This window comes from Carassius auratus, chromosome 21 (genome assembly GCF_003368295.1).
Source record: "Carassius auratus strain Wakin chromosome 21, ASM336829v1, whole genome shotgun sequence".
Lineage (NCBI taxonomy): Eukaryota > Metazoa > Chordata > Actinopteri > Cypriniformes > Cyprinidae > Carassius > Carassius auratus.
The window spans coordinates 16823938-16847761 of NC_039263.1; the positions used below are offsets into that span (position 1 = coordinate 16823938).

The following is a 23824-nucleotide window of genomic DNA, read 5'->3' on the forward strand; positions in this document are numbered from 1 at the left end:
CAGAAAATTAGGAAAACCATAAAGTCTGAGGGGATAAAAATAAATGAAATTAAAATTAACTTGCTTACCTGAGGGGTTCTCTCTGAACTCTTATCTGCTCATACAAAGATACAGGAAGGGAAAACATGGAGTGGGCAAAATTAAAATGGCATGTCATTGCTGCTGCTAACATTAGACATGCTGTCCTAATCTTTCCTTGTTTCATTATTTCACAAACACATCTGAGAAATTCTGAAAATATATTTATTAACTATCTTTCACTGCTTCGATAGGTGTGGAAGCAAGAGAAATTTAATAAAAACGCCACTAGATGGCTATATTGAGCTAAAAAGCTCTGAAGGCCAAAGAAAGGAAAACATTCAAGATCACAATCCACAAAAAATAATATCAACTGGTTTCTTTTATTTAATACCACAGGGAGGAAAACAATGATGTTGCAAATTCCAGGGTTTCCTCAGTGTATCCCAGTGAATATTTTACATTGAACAACAACTGGCTTGTGGTTACAGCCACATCTCAGTTGTGCTGGTATCATATTCAGTACGATTCAGTACGATTCAGTAAGTTCAGTAAGATATGTTACTGTTATTGAGTGCAGTGTCATTTGGTTATTACAGAAGAGCAACACATTTTATATAATGTCCATGGCATGCTACATATAACAACTTGCTAACAATAGTAACAGCAATACCAATAAGTATGTGTAATTGCATAATAACCAATAGTATTTTAATCATAATTTAGAATGTGAGCTTTACAACCAAATTGTGTTAATTGGCATGACATTGGCCTTTATAGATTACCTGACTCAGACTGCTGTCTGTGAAAGGCCGTGTTGAGAGCGTTTCGGACCTCGCTGCCGCCTGACGGTTTGGTGTGATGGAGCACGTCGTGGCCCAACGAGTCCACCATTTGCAGCTCAGCTCCCCTCTGCACCAGCAGCTCGACAGCGGCCGGACAGCTGCTCTCACTGGCCAACATCACTGCGGTTCTGCACAGATAACAGCATGTCACTTCCACTTTCATTCAGAAGGTTGGCATCAGAAATGTTAATTCGGTAACTTTAATTCACCAAGGATGTATTCATATTATAAAATGTTTTCAAACTTTCAGAAGAAAGTTTATTTCTCCACAATAAATAAAAAAGCACCAATTTAGAATGATTTCTGAAGGATCATGTGACAGTAAAGACTGGAGTAATGACATCTGTGAATCCAGCTTTGCAATCACAAAAATAAACTACATTTAAAAAAATATTAGAATAGAAACGGTTTTAAAATTATAGTAATATTCTAAAATATGGTAAGCTTAAGAGACTTCATTCAGAAATTTTGAATGGTAGTATACTGTATGTACTTAAGATGGATTACGCAGTTATACCAGTTTAGTAATACTCTTGGCATCCCAATTTAGTTTATTCAACTCACTTGGCACTTTATGATAGCAGGAGGTAATGTTTAAACGGAGAAACTTTTCTTATCAGCACTCTCTGTATTATGACTAATATCCAGAACCATACCTGCCATTTTTGTCTCTAGCGTTGATGTCAGCACCCCAGTCCAATAAACTCTGGCAGACCTCTGCATGTGCATGCCTAGCTGACAAAAGCAGGGGCGTGAAGCCATCCTAAATGAAAAAGAGCTTTAAGTCAACATCATTTTTCTTCAAATATCATGTATAACAAAATAACATGATGCAAGTCGTGGCCTAGTGGTTAGAGAGTATGACTCCTAACCCTAAGGTTGTGGGTTCGAGTCTTGGGTCAGCAAAACCTCGACTTAGGTGCCCTTAAACAAGGCACCGAATCCCCAACTGCTCCCCGGATGCCGCAGCATAAATGGCTTCCCATTCCTCCGGGTGTGTGTTCACTGCTGTGTTTGTACACTTTGGAAGGGTTAATTGCAGAGCTCAAATTCTGATTATGGGTCACCATACTTGCCTGTATGTCACTTTCACTCAATTTTCACTTCACATTAAATTCTACAAGATATAAAGTAATAGAGTAATGCACAAAGGTGATAATTTCTACTTTTCATTTCCAAATTTCCTTGGGCAAACAATACTCTGACAGTGAAAGGAAGAGCTCAACGCTCCCTGCCGGTGATCCCAAAGGTCACAGGGGTTCTGCCAATAATTCCAGAGTAAGAGAAACTGACACCTCATCACAGGCACATTTAGGGTGACGGCTAAATTTGATCTGCACCGTGATTCTGTACAGCTTTGCACAAATGCATACGTTTTCTCAGTTAAAACCTCAACAACAACAACAACAACAAGACAACAGGCTGTGCATGCAAAACATTGTGAGCTATAAGGAATTGTTTTAAATTCTTCTGTTATTATGCTATATTTGAAGAATTTATGAAGAAAAATGAGTATAACTTTTTTTTCTTCAGGAAGCAAGAGGTGCATATCCAGACTTTCTATGTAAGCTCACAACATGGTGTGGTTTTTCCCTGGAACGTGTGAGGAAACTTGACACGATTTTGGTGCTCGTTTATGGTACAGAAACAAACCTTATTTCATAAGCTCTTTTAGCTTGTGCGTGTTTAAGGTATACAACAAAGATTTAAAGTCCTATTTAGATGCTTTTCATTTTGTATCTTCACTGGCAAATGCTTAGTCATTGCAGTCCAGGGGGTGTTTTGAGCTCATATGGCATTAAGAATAAAATTTAATGATTTAGTACAAATCCTATGTTCTGGCTGGTTTCTATCCTGGCGTTTATTGAAGTGTCAGAATGAGATTAAATTTAACAAGCGAACATTTAAGACATCTGGAAGGTCAGCGCTCAACCCAACAGGTCAGGGAATGATATAATTGCAATTTAAATTAAAAGGAACATTTGTGTGCCCAATATTTGGGTGATAAAACATACAATAATTACCTTCTTTGTAGCTATTACAATTCACATCAAGGTGCAATCTTTAAGTAAATTGACATTTTATAGGAAAACGGTCATGAAAACATAATTGTTCAACATTTTTTTCACAAGCTCAAGCCATTTCTCTCCTCACAGCAGACCTCATCAATCCCAATTCATTAGTTTATAACTGCATCAGTCTGCTGTTGAGAAAGTTTGCTTACAACATTTACCTCAAGGGCATTCACAACCAAGCCAATTTTATAATGGCTAAGTCACTGTAATAAAAACATTAGGATAATTGTATCAGAAATTACTGGTTTGTTTACATAATAAAGAAATACATACATCAGTCTTAACTTAAAACAGGTTTTCAGAGAACAATGTATCCAACAAAGCATTTTATAAGGTGTTGCCATGTTATTGCGCTAAAAAAAGTAAACACCTAAATACCAAGTATACATTCGTTCAGGCGGCATGATATTTTTAACTGTTTTTCTTTACACCCTCAGAAAAATATTCATACCTTATTTGCAGAGCTGGATAGTATCTGATTACAAGTAATCTCTATTACGTAATCAGATTCCAAAAATTTATTTCTTGTTATTAGATTTATTTTTGTAATAGCATACCATAATACACATTCAGAAGGTCTTCCACTTTTGTGTGCATACACACAAAGACCAGTCACTAGTCGAGTGGTGATCATTACACAGAACATTGAGTCCACACAGCATTTGACCACTGGAATTACAAAAAAAAAAAAAAAAAAAAACAATTCCAGGTTGTTGTTTTTTTTTCTCTCAACATTGTATCAACTACTGATTAACATTCAATTTTATTTGAATTATCACGGAGTACGTTATTTAACCATGCATGTCTTTGGAAGGCTTTTGTCTTTCAAACACATTAAAATGCAAATATTCACTTTATTTCTTACAAATATAATGAAGGGATTCCCAAACTTGTTTTCAGCCAGACCTCTTTCACATAAAACATTTATTTGAAGTACCCCTGATATTTTATATTAAGTTAATAATTAAGTATCACATTTGTGTTGACATGCAGGTAAACAAACAGAATATTTACATTTTTAGTAAGTGTTTTATTTTGATGGATGTTCTAAATTATTTAATTTTACATAATGATTTAATTAATTACTTGCTTTTCATTGAACTCACAAACCACCTGCAGTTACTTCAAAAAAAGTTTGGGAAATTGTGACAATATTTGTATTCATGCGACGAACAACCGTATAAGTCCAAAAAAACATAAATTGAGATAACCATGTGACTTCAATGTATGTGTGCCACTTTGTATACAGAATCACTTTGGGGGGTGTTCGCGCGACCAAAACTCTGAATTTAAAATTTTAAAATAGTCTCACGCGGAAAAACCGTTCATGTCCAGTAACGAAAAATGGAGACGCCGGTTGCTTTCATGTCCGCTGCGGACATTAATAGACAAAACGTCGGCAAAAAATGGAGAGCGAACATGAATGAATGGAAGGACAGGGCAAGGAAGTCTCTGAGGGATGCTGGGAAACCATATGTGAACCGGAGAGGAGAGCAAAAACGAGGAAAAAGTCCACCAAAAGAGGTGAGTGAAAAACCGTATACAAAGTATCTACATAAAGTTAGCGGTTACAGACAGAGGGTCATCGTCTACTACAGTTCATTCATATAGCTCACTCTTTTTAAAGCTTCAAGTCATGTCGTATGAAAGCTGAGAAAATTAGGATTCAGGGGACGTTTTAAACATGTCTCTCTACTCCTCATAATCACGGAGAAATGAATCGAAACGCTTTAGGTGCGTCTGTAACACCAGCCCAGCTGCGTCTACAGTAATGTTAGGCTTTTTTTTTTTTTTTTTACCATTCATTGATTTTGTTATAAGCACTGCTGGCAGAATTTTATATACATAAACAAACATATGTAAATTCATCCCCAATCTTTAAGATGTTTAGAGTAGAATTTGACTGCTTTATGTCTTCACTGAAATTGGTTAAAAAGTCATTGACGTGTTTAAAATATTTTGATATAATTTTTGGATCCCTGTTACCATTTAATGTAACACTTTGTTTTTGTAATATTGTATGCTATGCTATGTTTGTTACTTGTTATTTAATAAATAATAAAAATAAATGAAAAAAAAGGTAATAATAAAAAAAAAATGCATTGATTGTGTAAGCTGTTATACATTCTAGCTAGTAACCTTAATAGCTGCTAATAGCTCTGTTTTATAGCTCAAAAAAACAAAAACGCTAATGTGACTGTTTCTGTTAAGGGAAAGGCATGCAAGGAGACATGTCCCAGGCAGTGTTCAAGCCTAACAGACCAAAGAAAACTCCAGCTCTTCACAGAGTTTTATGCTGTCTCTTATGAGAGGCAGCAGGCTATCATTCTCTCTGGTTTGGAGCAGGTATGCTAACTTAAGCAATTCATGACCATATCATGTCAACAGTATGCAATGCATTACATTGTAGGCCCATAAAATAACCAGTGAATTGAATACTACTGTATGCCTTTAATTCACTAAGACTGCACATGTGCCTGATCACTGATCATCCCAATATGTCTTTTTACTTCTAGCACAAGGTGAGTCGCAGACGACCACGTGGGCCCAACACTGAGAATACTAAGAGGAAGTACACCTTCAAGTACCATGTGCAACAAGGAGGTCAAAGACTTGCTGTTTGTAAGCTCACATTTATGTCAGTCTTTCAACTGACCAACAGTCGCCTACAGGCAAGTTTTAAACAGCCTAATTTTTTTCGTTTGTTAACTTTTTATTACATGTATGATTTTAATTAGATACATTGTCCATAACATATTTATTTAAAGTTACTTATCTTTGAAAAGGTTATTCAAGAAAAGTTAGGCAGTCAGTCTGAGGGAACAGAGCAGGTAGTCAGGTCTCCATTAGAGGACTTCAGAGGAAAACATAAGAACAGGTAAAAAAAAAAAAAAAAAAATCCTGGAAGGACCTCATGCTCTCGTCCTATTAGTTTTTAAAGCTGCACCAATGTCAGCATCAGTTGCCCTACAACATTCCCTGATCTAATGGTGCACTTGACGCTGGCATTATAGGGCGTCGGGTGCCTTGCCACCCTATAACGCCAGCATGCACAAACTGTAATGGTTAGGATTCAGCTCACTGTTGTTGCCCAGTCAGGAAACATATTTTTGCACTTTGAGATCGATATCAGAGGTAAAGTGCTATGCAAATGTAATGTATGATCCCGGGATTTCGAGATCGGCCAAAATGTCCGGGATTAGGCTTTTGCATTCTACAGTTGCCATTCATTGTGTTTACTGTGGCAAGCAGGACGAGACTGAGGGCCGCGGGAGAACGGCGCAAGGCCGGTGGCGTGATTACTGATGAGCGACACCTGTGAGACGCACCGGTCTCGTATCTCTCACGGAGGAGCAGGAATTTTCTTAGCAATGCTAAAACGCACACATCAATCGATCACATGTTTAGCGTTCATGTAAACACTACATTCAGATTCACCAATCAGAATGAATTCAGTTAGATTGAAACAAAATGTGTGCATGTAAACAATGACAATTTTTGCGTCATATGAGGATTTTTTCCAGACAAAAAATACATAAATCTCTCATCTCAGGGGGATATGAGGGAGGAAAGCATGGTAATTCGAAAATACTACTGGTTTTCTACTAATACAAAGCTTAATGCTAAATCCTGAGAATCCCATTAATGATTGTTTGTGAAAAACAAAATCCTATAGTTTAGAGAAAAGTTTACAATTATATTAAATTTTATTGTCACAGAAACAATGCAATTGTGCAAAACAGACCAGCATAGTTTATTATATTTCCCTTGTTCATGAGTTGTGTTGTTTATTTTTTAGGCCTCATAGCATTCATCCTGCAGTGAGAGAGGGGATAAGAGAGCACATCCTGAGCTTCCCACGCCAACCGAACCACTACTCACGGATGAAGGGAGATGTGGAGAGGGAGTACCTGAGCCCTGATTTAAACCTGCTCCGCATGTTCCGCCTGTACAAGGAAAGCAATCCAGCATCCACTGCAAAGTTCTGGCTCTATAGGGACATCTTCAAGCAGCAAAACCTCAGTTTTGGGCAGCCAAGAAGTGATACTTGTGCAAAATGTGACGCCCTGTTCTCAAAATTAGTAGCTACTACAACAGATGGAGAAAGGTTGAAGATCACAGCCAAGAGTGAGCTTCACCACCGGAAAGCCGAAAAAGCATACACCCAGTTGCAGGCTGACACAGAGTGGGCCAAAGCCAATGATGACTGCCATGTCATTTGTATCGACATGCAGGGGGTAGTGTACACGCCAAACCTGACACACTCCAACGTGTACTATCAACGGCAGCTGGCCAACTACAACCTCTGTATCCAGGAGATGGGCACTGACAAACCTCCTACAATGTGCCTCTGGCATGAGGGCATCGCTCACAGAGGTTCCATCGAGGTGGCAAGCTGTCTTTTGAAGTGGGCAGAAACATCTTTCGCTCCCCTAGTCCAGGCAAAGGAACGGAAGCTCATCATCTATAGTGACCGATGCTGTGGGCAGAACAACAACTGGCGAGTCCTAAACCTCATGGCCCTACTCGTATCTAGAGGGTACTTCAGTCAGATAGAGCAGAAGTTCATGGTGTCTGGTCACTCCTTCCTTCCCTGTGACCGTTCATTTGCCACGCTGGACAAGAGGCGTAAGGTGTCCACACTCCACACCCCCAGCAATGTCGCCGAGATGATCCGTGGAGCCAGGCAGCTGCATCCATTTAAAGTAATTGAGATAAAATGTGCGGACTTCAGGCAGCTCCCTGATGCAACATTAAAGCATCCACCTGGCTTCCTAATCACATCCATGCTGTGGTTGAAAGTGACAGGTAAAGAACTAAAGAACTAGACTAAAACTAAACTGGTTTTCTGAGATTAACAGTGTTGGGGATATGTGTGTGAAGGAAGAATCATTATTGAATTTCTTGTTGAATCATGATTTCAGCTACTGATCCATGGTGTGTCCACACAAAAGGGAGCCACAGCCTCTACGAGGGATGGAAGCATTGGCTGATCACCAAACAGAGGAAGAATCAACCACCTCCAGCTCCCTTGTTCTCCACCACGTATGCTCTTGCTTACGAAGACCCTTTGCCCATCAAGAAGGAGAAGCACCGTGACCTTATGAAAATGCTAGCCTACATGCCAGCAGAGGCCCAAGCATTTTATGGGACATTAGAATGTGAAGAGTAGCCTGGTATGTGTAGGTCATGTGCAGGGAAAGGTGGGATATATTGTGTATGTTGTGTGAAATTAATCATAAAAGTAGTTGTAGCTTATCTTGTATGCCTTATCTTATGTTGTATAATAGGAATATATAGGTATTTATTTTATTTTATTTAGAACCAAAAAAAGGAAGACGTATATGGTAAACTAGCATATAGAACCAGCATGGAATGAAGATGATGTATGTCTCTATTGTAAATATGTATTGTTTACCATTATTACTGTTTATTGTTTGTATTTATTGTTTATTGTATGTACGGTTTGTTTGTACTGACGTTTATTTTCTGTACTATAAGTAGGCCTATGTATTGTTCATTGTTCGTAGCGTATTGTCCGCGTTTTTGTTCTGTGATTTACGTTGGCAAAAAATAAAAAAAATTGAAAGAAAGAAATGCTTGATATTTTCTTTAAGGTTCTGTTACTGTATTAAAACTAAGATAAAGGAATCAAATCTCCAGTGGTTTAAATTGATATGATTAATTGGACTTATACTGTTATTCCACATTAACTGGACATATACTGTTCTTCCAAATTCCAGAAATGTAAATTACTCTAACTTTTTATTTTTAAGATTGATACTAAAAAATCCAGTCTCATTAGAATTGGGAAGCTTTTGTTGTCTATCTTCAAGTAAAAAAAAAAAAAAGTAATATAATATTCAGTCCAAATTAAAAAAAAATGTATTATTCAAAAATTGAAAATATGGACTTATATGGTTCTTCGTCTCAAGCCCTCATTTAATGCACTTAATATGGTCAGTAACAAAGAATGGAATATTTTCTCTTTCTCTGTCTCTCTTATATAAAAATTTGGAAAGATTATCTTATTTAAATCAATATGATAAACAGGTGAAAAGTAATCCAGAATTAATCGTCTGATTATATTACCTAAAATGTGTAATGTAATGGATTATCTTACTAACTAAAATTTGTGCCATGTACAGTATTGTTCAAAATAATAGCAGTACAATGTGACTAACCAGAATAATCAAGGTTTTTAGTATATTTTTTATTGCTACGTGGCAAACAAGTTACCAGTAGGTTCAGTAGATTGTCAGAAAACAAACAAGACCCAGCATTCATGATATGCACGCTCTTAAGGCTGTGCAATTGGGCAATTAGTTGAAAGGGGTGTGTTCAAAAAAATAGCAGTGTCTACCTTTGACTGTACAAACTCAAAACTATTTTGTACAAACATTTTTTTTTTTTCTGGGATTTAGCAATCCTGTGAATCACTAAACTAATATTTAGTTGTATGACCACAGTTTTTTAAAACTGCTTGACATCTGTGTGGCATGGAGTCAACCAACTTGTGGCACCTCTCAGCTGTTATTCCACTCCATGATTCTTTAACAACATTCCACAATTCATTCACATTTCTTGGTTTTGCTTCAGAAACAGCATTTTTGATATCACCCCACAAGTTCTCAATTGGATTAAGGTCTGGAGATTGGGCTGGCCACTCCATAACATTAATTTTGTTGGTTTGGAACCAAGACTTTGTCTGTTTACTAGTGTGTTTTGGGTCATTGTCTTGTTGAAACAACCATTTCAAGGGCATGTCCTCTTCAGCATAGGGCAACATGACCTCTTCAAGTATTTTAACATATGCAAACTGATCCATGATCCCTGGTATGCGATAAATAGGCCCAACACCATAGTAGGAGAAACATGCCCATATCATGATGCTTGCACCTCCATGCTTCACTGTCTTCACTGTGTACTGTGACTTGAATTCAGAGTTTGGGGGTCGTCTCACAAACTGCCTGTGGCCCTTGGACCCAAAAAGAACAATTTTACTCTCATCAGTCCACAAAATGTTCCTCCATTTCTCTTTAGGCCAGTTGATGTGTTCTTTGGCAAATTGTAACCTCTTCTGCACATGCCTTTTTTTTAACAGAGGGACTTTGCGGGGGATTCTTGAAAATAGATTAGCTTCACACAGACGTCTTCTAACTGTCACAGTACTTACAGGTAACTCCAGACTGTCTTTGATCATCCTGGAGGTGATCATTGGCTGAGCCTTTGCCATTCTGGTTATTCTTCTATCCATTTTGATGGTTGTCTTCCGTTTTCTTCCACGTCTCTCTGGTTTTGCTCTCCATTTTAAGGCATTGGAGATCATTTTAGCTGAACAGTCTATCATTTTTTGCACCTCTTTATAGGTTTTCCCCTCTCTAATCAACTTTTTAATCAAAGTACGCTGTTCTTCTGAACAATGTCTTGAACGACCCATTTTCCTCAGCTTTCAAATGCATGTTCAACAAGTGTTGGCTTCATCCTTAAATAGGGGCCACCTGATTCACACCTGTTTCTTCACAAAATTGATGACCTCAGTGATTGAATGCCACACTGCTATTTTTTTGAACACACCCCTTTCAACTAATTCAACTAATTGCCCAATTGCACAGCCTTAAGAGCGTGCATATCATGAATGCTGGGTCTCATTTGTTTTCTGAGAATCTACTGAACCTACTGGTAACTTGTTTGCCACGTAGCAATAAAAAAATATACGAAAAACCTTGATTATTCTGGTTAGTCAAATTGTACTGCTATTATTTTGAACAATACTGTAATTTGGAAACAGTACCAGACTAATGTTGAATAATAACACTGTTAAAAGATTACTCCTAAGGTACTAATATGCACTTTTTAGGATTAAATAAGATACAAATGTGTCCCTCCAAGCGACTGCCCCATAGGTTTTACCTAAAAGGTAAAATTTTGCCATATTTGCCATATCTTACAATGTATTAAAAAAATGAAAATTGTTATTATTCAACCTCATTCACCCACACAATATGATTTTTTTATGGTGCTTTTCTGCGTCATTTGCTTTTCATTGAAACTGCATGAAAAAGAGCCTTTCAAAATGACACCATTTGTGTTCAATGGAAAAAAGTCACAGTGTGAGTTTGCAATGACATTAACAATGGAAAATTATGACAGAATTTTCTCATTTTTTGTTGAATTATCCCTATTAAATACATCCACATTTTTTGCAGTGTAAATTAGTAATCTATTCACACACTGCATGTCTAATACTCCTGAGGGTATAAGCATCCAATATGCTTCAAGGGAAAATAAGGGGAAAAGTAGCAGGTTTGAGATTTCTAAATTAGACCCAGTGGCTTTTGCTAAGCTTTTGGTGGTTCAAAGTTTTCTATCCAGCTTAAAGGTAAACTCCAAGAAGACTTATAATCAGAAAAGGAACACATCAGTTTATTTGTCTACTGCTAACAGCCTGGTTTTTGAACATAAGGCCCAGTGTTTTCTAAGCGTCCATCAAAGGACTATCATTTGTGCTCGAGCCTAGAATGCTACTGCAACATTAGTTTGGCTACATTTATTAATTTTGCAATGAAAGCAGGTATTTCCGCATGTTTAAAGCAATGGGCTGAGTAGGCGAGAATCATCAGAATTGTGCCAGGCTTGCCTCAGAGGATGACAATGGTGGATAATCAGTGACCGAAAGCAGCATCTGATGATCATCTCCCTCTCCCTCTCCCTCTCTCTCTCTCTCTCTCCCTCTCTCTCGTCTGCTGAAGCTCTTCAGTCATGGTTGTCTAAATTAGAGAGCCACAGCTTGAGGGTTTCATTGCCTCCCACACCTACCCTCTGTCTCTAAGTAATTTACAGCTTCAGAAGAAAAAAAAAATGCTTTAATACATTGAAGCTGCTGACATTATGACAATTGAGATGTGTGAATTAGACAATAGGTGATAATGTGAAATAAAAACAGACAAGCACAGGGGTTCAAGGAATATCTCACCCTAAAATGTATAAATTAATGTTTTGCTCACCCTCAAGCCATGTAAGATGTAAATCTTATGTATTGTTGCTCTTTTGTTGTTTTGATTGCTTCTGTTGTCCTCATTCTAAATGGCTCTGGATAAAAGCATCTGCTAAATTATTAAATGAAAATGGAACAGAAATGGAACAGATTTTGAGAAATTTAACAAGATATCACTTGTTCATCAATGGGTTCTCTGCAGTGAATGCAGTAAACTTTTCACTTCACAAGATGTTAACTAATGATATTAAGCCTTGTGGATTATTGTGATGTTTTTATCAGCTGTCTGGACTCTCCAGGGTTCATACAGAAACTGCAAAATTACATTTTGAATGAAAGAGATCTCACTTATCAAACAATATTGTTATCTTTCAAATTCTAATAAACCAATAAAGGTAAAGGTTGTGGATTCGATGCCCAGGGAACACGTTAGGTAAAAAATGTTAGCCTGAATGCACTGTAAGCATCTGATAAAGCATCAAACCCAAACAATTACATGAAATACAAATACTTGCCGAGGGTGCCAACGGCCTGTCCATGCTTTACTTCATAGCTTGATTCAAGGATGTTTAAATCTATGTAATTTTAATATTTGGCCACATGCAAACTCAGAGTGAGGGTTTGAACTTTTATTTTGATATTGTGATGTACAACAAATCGCATATTTAGAAATATGTTGATGAATTCTCCTGTGCTGGCATAGGTTTATAAATGATTTACGTTACAAATCTACTGAGATAACATGAATGGTTTTCCTAGATGAATGTTAATCAACACAAATTCACAGCATATGCAGAGGAAAAGTTTGTGTCTCAAAACTGTTTTTATACAGCCTATGGTCCTGAGACTGCTGAGAAGGAGATATAAATGACAACAGTGCAACACAAAACGCTTCAGACTTTATATGCGTTCCCAAATGAAACCCAAACAAACAGTACATGCAATTAAAGACTGAAAAATAAAATACAATCATTATCAAAAGTTTTACCACAAACACAACTTTCCTCAAAGAGTAATCTTGTGCGCTTCTAAAACCCCGGCGAAACGACTCTGTCAGACTCACTGCATCATTAATTTTATGTAAAATATTGTTTTATTAAGAAAAAAAATAACACTTATTTCATACATATTAACCTGTAAGCACTCAAGTATTAAGTATTCAAGTATTTTTCAAGTGCCTTCTCAAACAGTAGCAGTTTTCAAGGATTTTACAGTACTTAAATTTCAAAAAGTCAAATTCAAGTACTTCAAGCACTTTAAGCACCTTATCCGAACCCTGACTCTCATTCTGAGGCATCCATTCACAGCAGAAAACCCACTGGTGAGCAATGATGTAATGATACATTTCTCCAAATCTGATCCAATGAAGTAAACTCATCTAGATCTTTGAAAACCTGGCGGAAAGTAAATGTTTTGCAGATTTTCAAAAAAATTAAAAAATTAAAAATAAGTGAATAGAGTGAATTATTCAATGTATTTATGTATATATACTTTACTCGCTTTTGATTCAAGTAAAAGAGGCTAGGACATTTTTCATGCAAAAGGCAAAACTATATCCTGCATGTTGTTCTGCTACCTGCAAAATATTATTAAAAGCAACTTGACTTTAAAGGAAGTTATGCTTCTGTTTTCTAGATAACAAAGCTCATTATAAATCATACACGACACAAGCCATCTTTCTCTACTGTACATTTCAGAGAGATACATTTCAGAGAGGATCACTTAATGAACGTTGTTTAGCTGTTGCCTCTTTCTACTAGCAGTCTCCCCAGACAGAACATAGCTATTTGATGCATCATTAGCATGAAATATTTCTCTGGAGTTGCATCAGGGTTGTTCACCCTTCCCTGCAATCAGTCTTTTCTCTGGGATAAAAGCGCTGTGGGTCTTAACAGAAAACGTACTCCGTTACTAACGTAACCTCGGTTCCCTGAGATACAGGAACGAGTACTGCTTTGTTAGACACTAAGGGGAAAAACTCAATTTTCTCTGATGACTAAAGCCTTTACAAACATTCAGTGAAACTGTTAGGCCATTGGTTTGTTGTATTGAATTAAAAACAAACCAATGGCCGGGCAGCCTGCCAGAGAATTGTGCCATAGAATATCAGGTCAATTGAAGTGACGACACAGAGTCGTGCAACATCAAGATGAGGAAAGGAATGCAGTAATCGATCCTGTATCAGGGAACCAAGGTTACGTTAGTAACAGAGTACGTTCCATTTCAATACTTTACTCGTACTATGTTGCTAGACACTATGGGGAACCAATACAATTACGCCATGCAATAAAGAGGAACGACTGGTATGAACTGGCCTTAGGTAATTAAAGCTCAGAGGGCCCAAGTATAAGCAGGGTGAGCCCTGCCGGAGGCAAGAGGGCTAAACACACCGTGGTCAGCCCAGCCTTGCATAATCAGTCCAAATCATTCTGTACAGCCTCAGCACTTCTGAAAGGGCCAAGAGCGTACACGGAATATACTCGCTTTAAGTTGGCGCATGTCCCTTTAAGCAGATAGACTCAGAGCCTGTAAGGCTGGAACGTCCAAATTATAGAACCTGGCAAATGTGGATGGCAAGGCCCATCCGGCCACCACACAAATGCCTGCCATGTAACACAGTGCCTGACCACGCTCCGAGTGGAATTGGATTCTAAATCCTATGAGGCTTTGCAGGCCCAGGGAGGACTATGCTAGCACAACAACGTCAACTAACCATCAATAAATTATTTGCTTTGTGACTGGAGTCCCTCTGGTGTGACCGCCAAAGCATACAAAGAATTGTTCCAATTGCCTGAATGGGGCAGAATGCTCAGTGTGAATATTTAGTGCCCTCAAATCACTCAAACCCGGTTGCTCAGCTCCGTGGATCTCTTGTTTCTTTCTCTGAGCTTTGGTGAGAGAGGAGAAATGGGAGAGCGGTGCTGCCTTCATAGAAGGCGGTCAGCGAGCGGAGAGGAGCGAGTCTCATACTCTGAGAGAGAGCATTCAGTATCAGTATCTCTGTGGGCATTACCCAGACAGGTGAAGCACTCACTGCCCTTCTGCAACAATGTCACTACAAATTTGCTCTTTAGAAATTTGCTCTTTTATATAAATAACCAAATGGCAGCAGGGGACGAGCTGAGGACTGTGCGGGTGCTGAAAGCGGCTCGGGCTAGAAGTGCAGAGCGAGAACAGCAGAGCGGCACAGAACGCTGAATCAGCTTCTGTCCGCAGCGAGATATGTCATCGACGAGCAGCTTCAAGTCTCATGGGTCAGAGAACAGAAGATTGTCGTTGCCGAAGGAGAAGCGGGACATTCCGGCGGGCACCGGTGGGCTTCCTCGCCATAGGCTTGTGCAGCTCTGCTGCTGAGCCTTTGGTTAGTTTTTAATTCACCGCACGAACCAATGGCCATACAGTTTCACTGCATGATTGTAAAGGCTTCAGTCATCTGAGAAAAAGTTTTTCCCATAGCATCTAGCGACACAGTACGAGTGAAGTATCGAAAGGGAACTCTACTATTAAAGGAGAACTGTGAATAATTGTGGATGTATTTCTCAATTAAAAATACACTGGATGTGCCTGACGGCCACTAGAATACTTTTGCTTCTTATGTTGTTTTGAAGTATTTTAGTTACTTAAAACTATATTATATGTAACTACATATATGGGATGATTGTCATAAGTTAAAATGAGTGGAATACTAACACTAACCAACCACATATTTTTATGCAAAATTTGCAACACTGAAAAATAAAGCTGGATGTAAACTAAATTTGCACAGAATGTTTCATATATTTACAAATTCTAAGAGAACAAATAGGAATGTATTTATTGTATAACTTTTTTTTATGTATATGTATTACATATATAAAGTATACATTTTAAATAATAAATATTTATAATAATATTTTATATTAATTTATAAAAGTTATCAACGCTCTCAATAGAACTTTTTATGGTAATACAAAATATGCTAGATTTTCTTGTTGTTGTAGTTGTCTGAGTTATGAAAATAAAATGCCTACTACCTGTAAATAAAGGAAACAAATATTTTTTTTTTAGTTCTAGTCAGTGCTCTTGTCATTACCCAGACAGAAGCCATTTAAAAAGCAGCACTGTGAGGCTCTCAGAGGAATTAAAGAAAACACATTGTTGAAGAAAAACTAAAAGACAAGAGCAGAGCAGAAAAATGACCTCGGACAAGCAATCTTCAAGTAACAGGGACCTCAAGTGTGTCGTGGGGATTTTAATCAATGTATCTGGACTGGGATTCAAACCCACAGAGAACAGAGTCTTTGAGGAGTTGTGTTTGACAATGCACATGTTTGAGGTAGACCACAAGCAGTTCTGAGTTGCAGCAAAACACATGCAGAGAAAGGCTGGAAAGCCATTTTCTCAGCAGTTCAGACAGCTTAAGACTCATACATACCGAATCCTTAAGATTGACGTGACACTTGTGCTCGCACAAAAGCTGAACTATCATAGTATCTCCGCTGGCAGCTACAGAAGAAAGAAAGAGAGGACACATAATCAGAAGCAGTTCTTTATCCCCACAGAGACACAAACAAGAGTTTAACAGCAGGCTAACAAACTCCTTAGAGAGTAATTACTGCAAACACTTTAAGCTTTCCCACAGAGACCAAAAACAGGCTTATAGTGTGTGACAGCACTTATTCCCTAACAATTATTAGTGACCCCTATAATAATGCCGTGTCCCATTTCTCAACCAATCACAGCCATTATTCTCATGCAGCGGATGAACATAAATGCATCCTCCAATCAACTGAAGGATTTCTCTGCTTTGTAGTTTGTATGACACCATGTTTTGCTTTTCTTGTGGGACAAATTGCATCCTACCAGCAAACTTCTGACCTCCAGGTGTCAGAAAGCTTGTTGCTGTTTGTGGCCTATCCCACCCGGTTCAATACATAACAAAGGCTCAATTATCAACAAACACCCTGTCAATTTTTTTTCTCTACACCACACTTTTTCTATAGAGAGTAAAATGAGCTTACCAGGGAGCAATTTTCTGAACGAAGAGTCTCTCCATAAATAAAAACATGTTTTTGTGTGTGTGTGTGTGTGTGTTTGCCCTCTACACCTAGCAATTTGGTGCAAATGGTCCACAATAACATTCTGTGCTTGGGAGTAGAGTTGTGGCAGCAAAGTCGTGGGGTTAATGTTTGGAAGTGCACATTTACACCACGATACCACTCTGAGCAAACAATCAATTCCCAAAGAGGTCTATTAAACCAAATAATAAAAGAGAACAAGTCACACTGAAGATAAAGCCTGTAGATTGTCCTTGAATGGCTCCTCTCAGTGTTAAAGTGAACCTCACCTGCATGATGGAGAGCTGTCCTCCCTGAGCTGTCTAGAGCATCCACCACACACTTAGTCTGTAAAAGGAAGCACAATTATTTCATCAAATACTTCATCTAAAACCACCATGACATGATCTACCCTGAAGCAACAGCTAGACACCAATTACGACCTTTCAATCAAAACAGCTACACTTTTCACAGAGTACTTTTTTTCATGTGAGTTAATGATGTGCATTCTTATTAAACATTTAACAGCATGTCATGCTGGTGTTCATGGATGAACAGGCACAAGGCATTTATTTTGACAGGCATTATCAAAGGAAAGGTGTAATACAGTATATTAAATCTGACTGCAGCAGCTATTCAGACCTAAAATTGTAGACAACCAAGTTAAATGTGATTACTGATTGACAGAAATTAACCCTCTAGTCCATACTTCCACTATTATGAAAACGAGATTCCATTTGTCCTCTTAAATCCCTCAAAAAAGCTTTTAACTAGTGAAGGGACTATTAGAAATGACTAGCCTTTCAATCTACTCTCTGGGAAAATTAGCCTAGAAAGAGCTTTCATATTCATGGAAAATTTCAGCAGAATCTTAAGGCATTGGGGACATTAGAGCATTTGTTGTGCTTAGGAATCCAAATAAGGACTCTTGGTTTATGACTGCTGGATGAAACTGAATTAGTACGGTCAGGCCCTTTCATTAGTGCAGCAGTTAATTCTTCTGTTTCACTGGATCTCCAGGGGAAAAAGGCTAATGAATTCAATGCCGGCCTGGCTGTGCGAAGGGGAATATATTTCCAAGGCTTTCCTCCATAAAATGACACCATTCAAAACTTCTCATTTTTCACTTGACGAACACTTTTAAGGGTGGAAGTTTAACTCTGGTAAAAATAAAAGTTTGGGGTCAGGATTGTTTTGTTTAATGGCTTGAAAAAAATCTATGATGTCCTCCATGGCTGCATTTATTTGATCAAAAGAGTTCTGATCAAATAATTTTTAAAAATATATTTACTTTAATATATTTTAATATATTTTACGATTTAATTTATTCTTGTGTAAAAGTTTATTTATGGGCACTTTATTTTATGGTCCAATTCTCGCAATTAGCAGACCATTAACTATAACTTTTGCTTCAAACTCCTAATTTGCTGCTTATTAATAGAAAGGTAGTTGTTAAGTTTAGGTATTGGGTAAGATTAGGGATGTAGAATATGGTAATGCAGAATATGTGCTTTATAAGAAGCAATAAACAGCCAATAGGTTAAGAACAAGTACGGGAATAAGCAACTAGTTAATAGTGAGAATTGGTTACTATACTAAATTACTATGTTAAATTTATAATTTCTAAATGTGAAACCATAGATTTGCGGTTAAAAAAAAAACATTACTTGAAATTCTTAATATGTATTAAATTAGATAAAAAGCATCATTTTTTAAAAATAAAAACATAACCGGATCACACGGGGAAGGGGGGTTATGAGACCTACTGTGTGAATAAATTGAATTGAAGTTAAATTGCTAATATCGATGCATCTTTTAATCCATACTGGAAAAGCCAATACTGGCACCCATTAGTGAACAGAGATGACAGACCATCAGACATCACATGGAGCGGAGAATGAGTTGCCCATGATTAGGGCTAAAACGATTCCTTGAGTAACTCGATTACAAAAAATGATCGAGGCAAATTCCTCTGCCTCGAAGTCTCTTTTAATTTATTTTAAATATGATTTTTTTAATGTGACAACGCATTTACGTCACCCACAAAGCGGAAGGAGACACAAGTGCTGCGTCCGAAGTCGCATACTGCAAGGAGTCAGCAGTGTTTTGATTTGAGGGCACGGGCAAACGTAAAGAGAATGTCATGGCGTGTGTCCATTGCAAGATAGAGCTGGCATACCACAACTCGGGCCCTATGATTTCCGCGATACAGAAAACGCGGAGGGAATCGCGGAATCCAGTCATAAAAACGGAATTGACAGTTTAACGCAGAATAGCACGGAATTTGCCAAATTTTGAATTAATTAATCAAAAATAGGTCATTGCACTTACATCAAATCAGGATATGGACTAATATCTGTAAATATTAAGCCGGAACAGTCTATTTAAATATGAATCCTGCGTGTTCTGCGTGTCTCTGATAATGAATGGAGAATAAGCAAGTCTTCCTTTTTATCACACACACTGAAGCGCGCATGACGCTCCGGTGATTTCAGCGTCTGCTGTCTCACTAAATAAGGATGTGAACACATGAACAACATCTCCAGAATTGCTCTGACAGTCACTTCTTGAGCATTTGACCGTTTGATTTGAGTAAAACAAGCGTCACATCACATACACAGAGCTGTAAATGTACGTTAACCCGTCAAAATAAAAGTCCGGTTTACAGACAAGTATTTGCAAGATATGCATTACTATTGCTCAGCAGAATGTACATAGCCTACTACTAAAAAAAAAAATCTAACAAAATCAAGGTTTAATCACACAACATTTCTTCCATGTTTTATTTTTAATAGTAAATCCCCTTTGTTTACCAAAAAGTTAAGTTTGCTTCGTTTTCAATAATTAAAGGATTAATTAATGTTTTATGTGTTTAATGTTTAATGTGCATCTCAGAAAATGCTTTATTTAAAACAACAATTGAATGGCACTTAAATGCACTTAATTCATCTGTAAACTTTATTGTCATTGTTCACAGTAACAGTAAACAATGGGTAATAAGGAAATTTAGTTTAAAATGAAGTTTATTTTTGATGTATGCATTGCATTCTATGCATTTCAAAAAAAGAAATTCTAAAAAAGGAAACTAAGTCTTTCATTTTAAGAGACCCTGGAGTCTTATTTTCTCTTGAATTATTAATATTGCACTTTAATTAAGCAAAAACATATTTTAACCGATGACTCAATCGATGGAATTTTTGGTAGAATACTCGATTACTAAAATATTCGATAGCTACAGCCCTACCCATGATGATAAAAGAGAAAGACTACATTAAGGTAACCGGCGCTCCACCAAACCGTCTTCAAACATGCCAGCCTGCCCACACACATCCAAACATGCGACACTCTCCAAGCTCACAGAGGGAGGCCGTGGGATTTACTAGTTAACAAAACGGCAGAACTAAATCTGCTTCCTTTGTTTAGCTGGCACACATTGCATGGCAACAGACATGGCTGTTGTTCCCATTTGAATATGCTCCATCTGTTTGTGAACATTGAACTCTCAGTGTATCATTCAAAATCAATCAAAAACATTACCTGAAGCAACTTTTTGACACACTCAGAATGGTTGTTTTTGGCAGCAAGGTGTAACGCAGTAAACCCTGATGTGAAGAGGAGAAAACAAGATGTGTTATTTACATTTTATTTATTTTGTGCTATTAATGTAACATAAAAGCAATGAAAGAAAACACACTGATCTAGTGGTTAACGACCTGAAGTGTCCTGCAGAGAAACATCCGCCCCGTGAGCCAGGATAACAGCAAGGCATTCAGCTTGACCTCGTGTGGCTGCTACATGAAGACTGAAAAAGAAAGGAGGGGGGAATGTCATGAACACTTAATTTTAGTTGCAGATTAGCCATGCCACTCATATTTAGTCAGTTTGTACATCTTGTCTGTAACCTACATCCAGTAAATAGAGGGCTCTTTGATTTCAAAAGGTAGGTCAATGACATGCTCTACATACAAGCTTGTCCTAAGGCAATTGTAAAGCATGCTAGTGTGAATATGTGACATTAGATCAATGTTTTTCATTCTGTGTAGCAAGTCGAGCACAATGCAGCAATTAACATTGTTTTCAAAATACATTGACCTTCAGAATTTGAAAGGTGGCTGCATTTATTGTACCAAAAATACAGTTAATAATATGAAATATGAAAGCAAAAAAAATGTTTTCAGGATTATTGGATGAAAATAAAGTTCAAAAGATCAGCATTTATTTGAAAATGAATACATTTTATGCATCCTAACTAAAATAAAAAAAAAAAAAAAAAATATATATATATATATATATATATATATATATATATATATATATATATATATATATATATATATATATATATATATATATATATATTTCTTTCAGTAAGCAGGGCACCAAACTTATAAATGATAACATACACATGTTTTTAATGCACTTTTTGGAGATTTTATTTAAATCTTGAGGCTTCCATCCAATATTAACATAAATTTACTAAAAATAAAACAAATAATAACACCTCAAAATTCACATGAAAACACATGGTTGCAAACCCAGCTAATGAGGACAAATATTCATGTGTGGGTGAACGATTCCTTTAAATCTTTCATTAGTCATGAAATCTCTGACCCGAGGGCACAGAGACGATGAATTGCTCCTTGTGATTATAAAGTTCAGTGTTCTCTATCACTTAATAAATAGCTTCCACTGAACCATGCTGGGGTGATATCTACCATCTCTTCATTAATTGGCTCTTTGGAGGACAAACTTGCGAAAAAACATTCATCTACATGAAATCGATTACAACTTATCTAGAAGATAAGCATCAAGAAGCACTGGGATCTCTCTTTGGGCAGTAATAAAGCTAACTGCAAAAGCTACGCAAGATGTCCTGATAATGAACTCGATAATTATGTCACTCACGACAGAGATCTTACCTTAAAATGAATAAGCCAAGAACTTTAAATATTCAAATATGGCAATTTAAGAACAATATACATCACTAAAGCTATTAAAAGGTCAGTCCAGAAACAACTACACTGTTCTTGAAAGAATTAAAAGGAACACGGGATGGGCAATATGATCAAAATCTTATATCATGAGAAGTTTTCATGAATTTTGTATCATGATAACGATAGTATTTTTTTTCTTTTAAAAAGGTTTTTAGAATATTAAAATCTCATATTTTCTCTCACTGTTGTTTGATTAATATGAATTGCAGACAGGCCAAATATTGGACAGCATCTCCTTTAAGTCGTCCGGATACAATATAATGTTACACAGGAGTTTTGTTTTACAGTTGTTTACTCCCTCTCAACACCTAAATCACTGTTTATGAGATACTTGTAAAGCCGGAAATTATGACAAATATGTGTTTAAGTAATCGTTCAAAACCAATAAAGTGGCAAAAAAACAAAAAGATTGCTCCTCCCATACAGAAACAGAGACCGTGAATGCATATAGCTCTGTTGTTTATGTTTCAACGGCTTAAAATCGTTTGTTTTAAAACTGCAGTGCTTAAAAAAGCGTGTCCATGCTACATATGTAGTCCCTTGTTTAGGAACGAGCTCCTCGTTTTGTCCTGGCTGGTCATTCTTCTGCTCGAAGCCACCTGGTTCTGTCTCCAATTCACTCGCTATAATGTTATTCACATTTCTGCCTGCATCCCCGTGGCGTGTAAGATTGCAGTCATCCAACTGATGAAAAAGTATTACCGTAAACATTGTATTTTGCAACACCAGGATATAAACGATAGAGCATAATATAAAATGACTAGTGCTTTTCAATTTGCCTGAAACAGTATTTAAATAGATCTTTTACAAAAAAATGAACACTGTCATTTTTTTTTTTGTGGTGTTATGAAGTAGAAAGAAAGCCATCACCTGTTTGACATTTTTCTGCTGAACATTAAAGGCAACCAAACATTCTGGTTATCATTGACTTCTATTGTATGAGGAATTTTTCTTTGTAACAAAGATTTTAAACAACATGTGGGTGAAAAAAATGATGGAAGAATTTTAATATCTGAGTAAACTTTAAAATAAGAAAAGTTTTAAAATGATGAATCTTAAATCAAAGGCATCCTTAGATTGAATTAAATGCTCAAATCAATTAAACGTTTAATCCCTCTGCATTCTCCACAAGCTAGAGAACAGATTCTTGTTTTTAGTTAGAAGCCAACACATTTGCTCCAGCCTTTGCCTTGTGTTTTTGTAATTAATATGATCAAGAGCTGTTTCGCAGTCCTTTTCAAGGTAAATGACATGATCACCGGAGCATATGATTATCAAATCGCACAGGGTCTCGTGTCCAGCTCCTTCATTATCAGGAAATTATATCTCCATGGCGACTGTGACAGTTTGGAAATACAGCGAGGCTCTGTGTTCTGCATGTGCCTCTCCAGCTCGTGAACCCTCTGAAGTGCAAGCACTCGAACACAATGAACTCCTCAAATGGGCAGATAAGGATTTATTGTGAGCCTATGAGAGCGTTTTCGGCTCAAGCCATCGTAACGCAGGACACTGGAGACTCATTCAGGTCGGCAGTATCAGAGTTCATTACTTACAGAGTAAAGAGAGCAAGCTCGTCTCTCAGCATTCACTGGAGCTTGCTCATTGATTCATATCTGAAGGAACTCATATCTGAGGAATTTTTATTTTCTTTCTTTATAACTGATGTTTTGAAGGTACATGTCAATAATCCATCTAACATGCATTTACATGAGACATTCTGCTAGACATTCTCCTTAGAAGATCACTCACTGTGCAAACTTAGGTTGAAACTAAGATCAGTAAGAAGTCACTCAGAACATCCTAGCAATGGCCTAGCAAGTTCAGCATGAGAAAACTAAACTTTCTTGCTAAAATATTA

General features: G+C 37.2%; 2 protein-coding genes across 3 annotated transcripts in view; one reads left to right on the top strand and one right to left on the bottom strand.

The window, feature by feature from the left end:
* Positions 1-23824, top strand: part of LOC113038752 (mitotic-spindle organizing protein 2) — a 1160083-nt gene that overhangs the window by 264624 nt on the left and 871635 nt on the right. The window lies entirely within an intron of this gene.
* The window catches only part of LOC113038715 (ankycorbin-like), a 46775-nt gene that overhangs the window by 6262 nt on the left and 16689 nt on the right, over positions 1-23824 (bottom strand). The window contains 7 exon segments of the mRNA XM_026196336.1: positions 69-94; positions 804-991; positions 1520-1626; positions 16351-16421; positions 17263-17320; positions 20510-20574; positions 20686-20774. Coding sequence (XP_026052121.1) covers positions 69-94; positions 804-991; positions 1520-1626; positions 16351-16421; positions 17263-17320; positions 20510-20574; positions 20686-20774 — 604 coding nt within the window.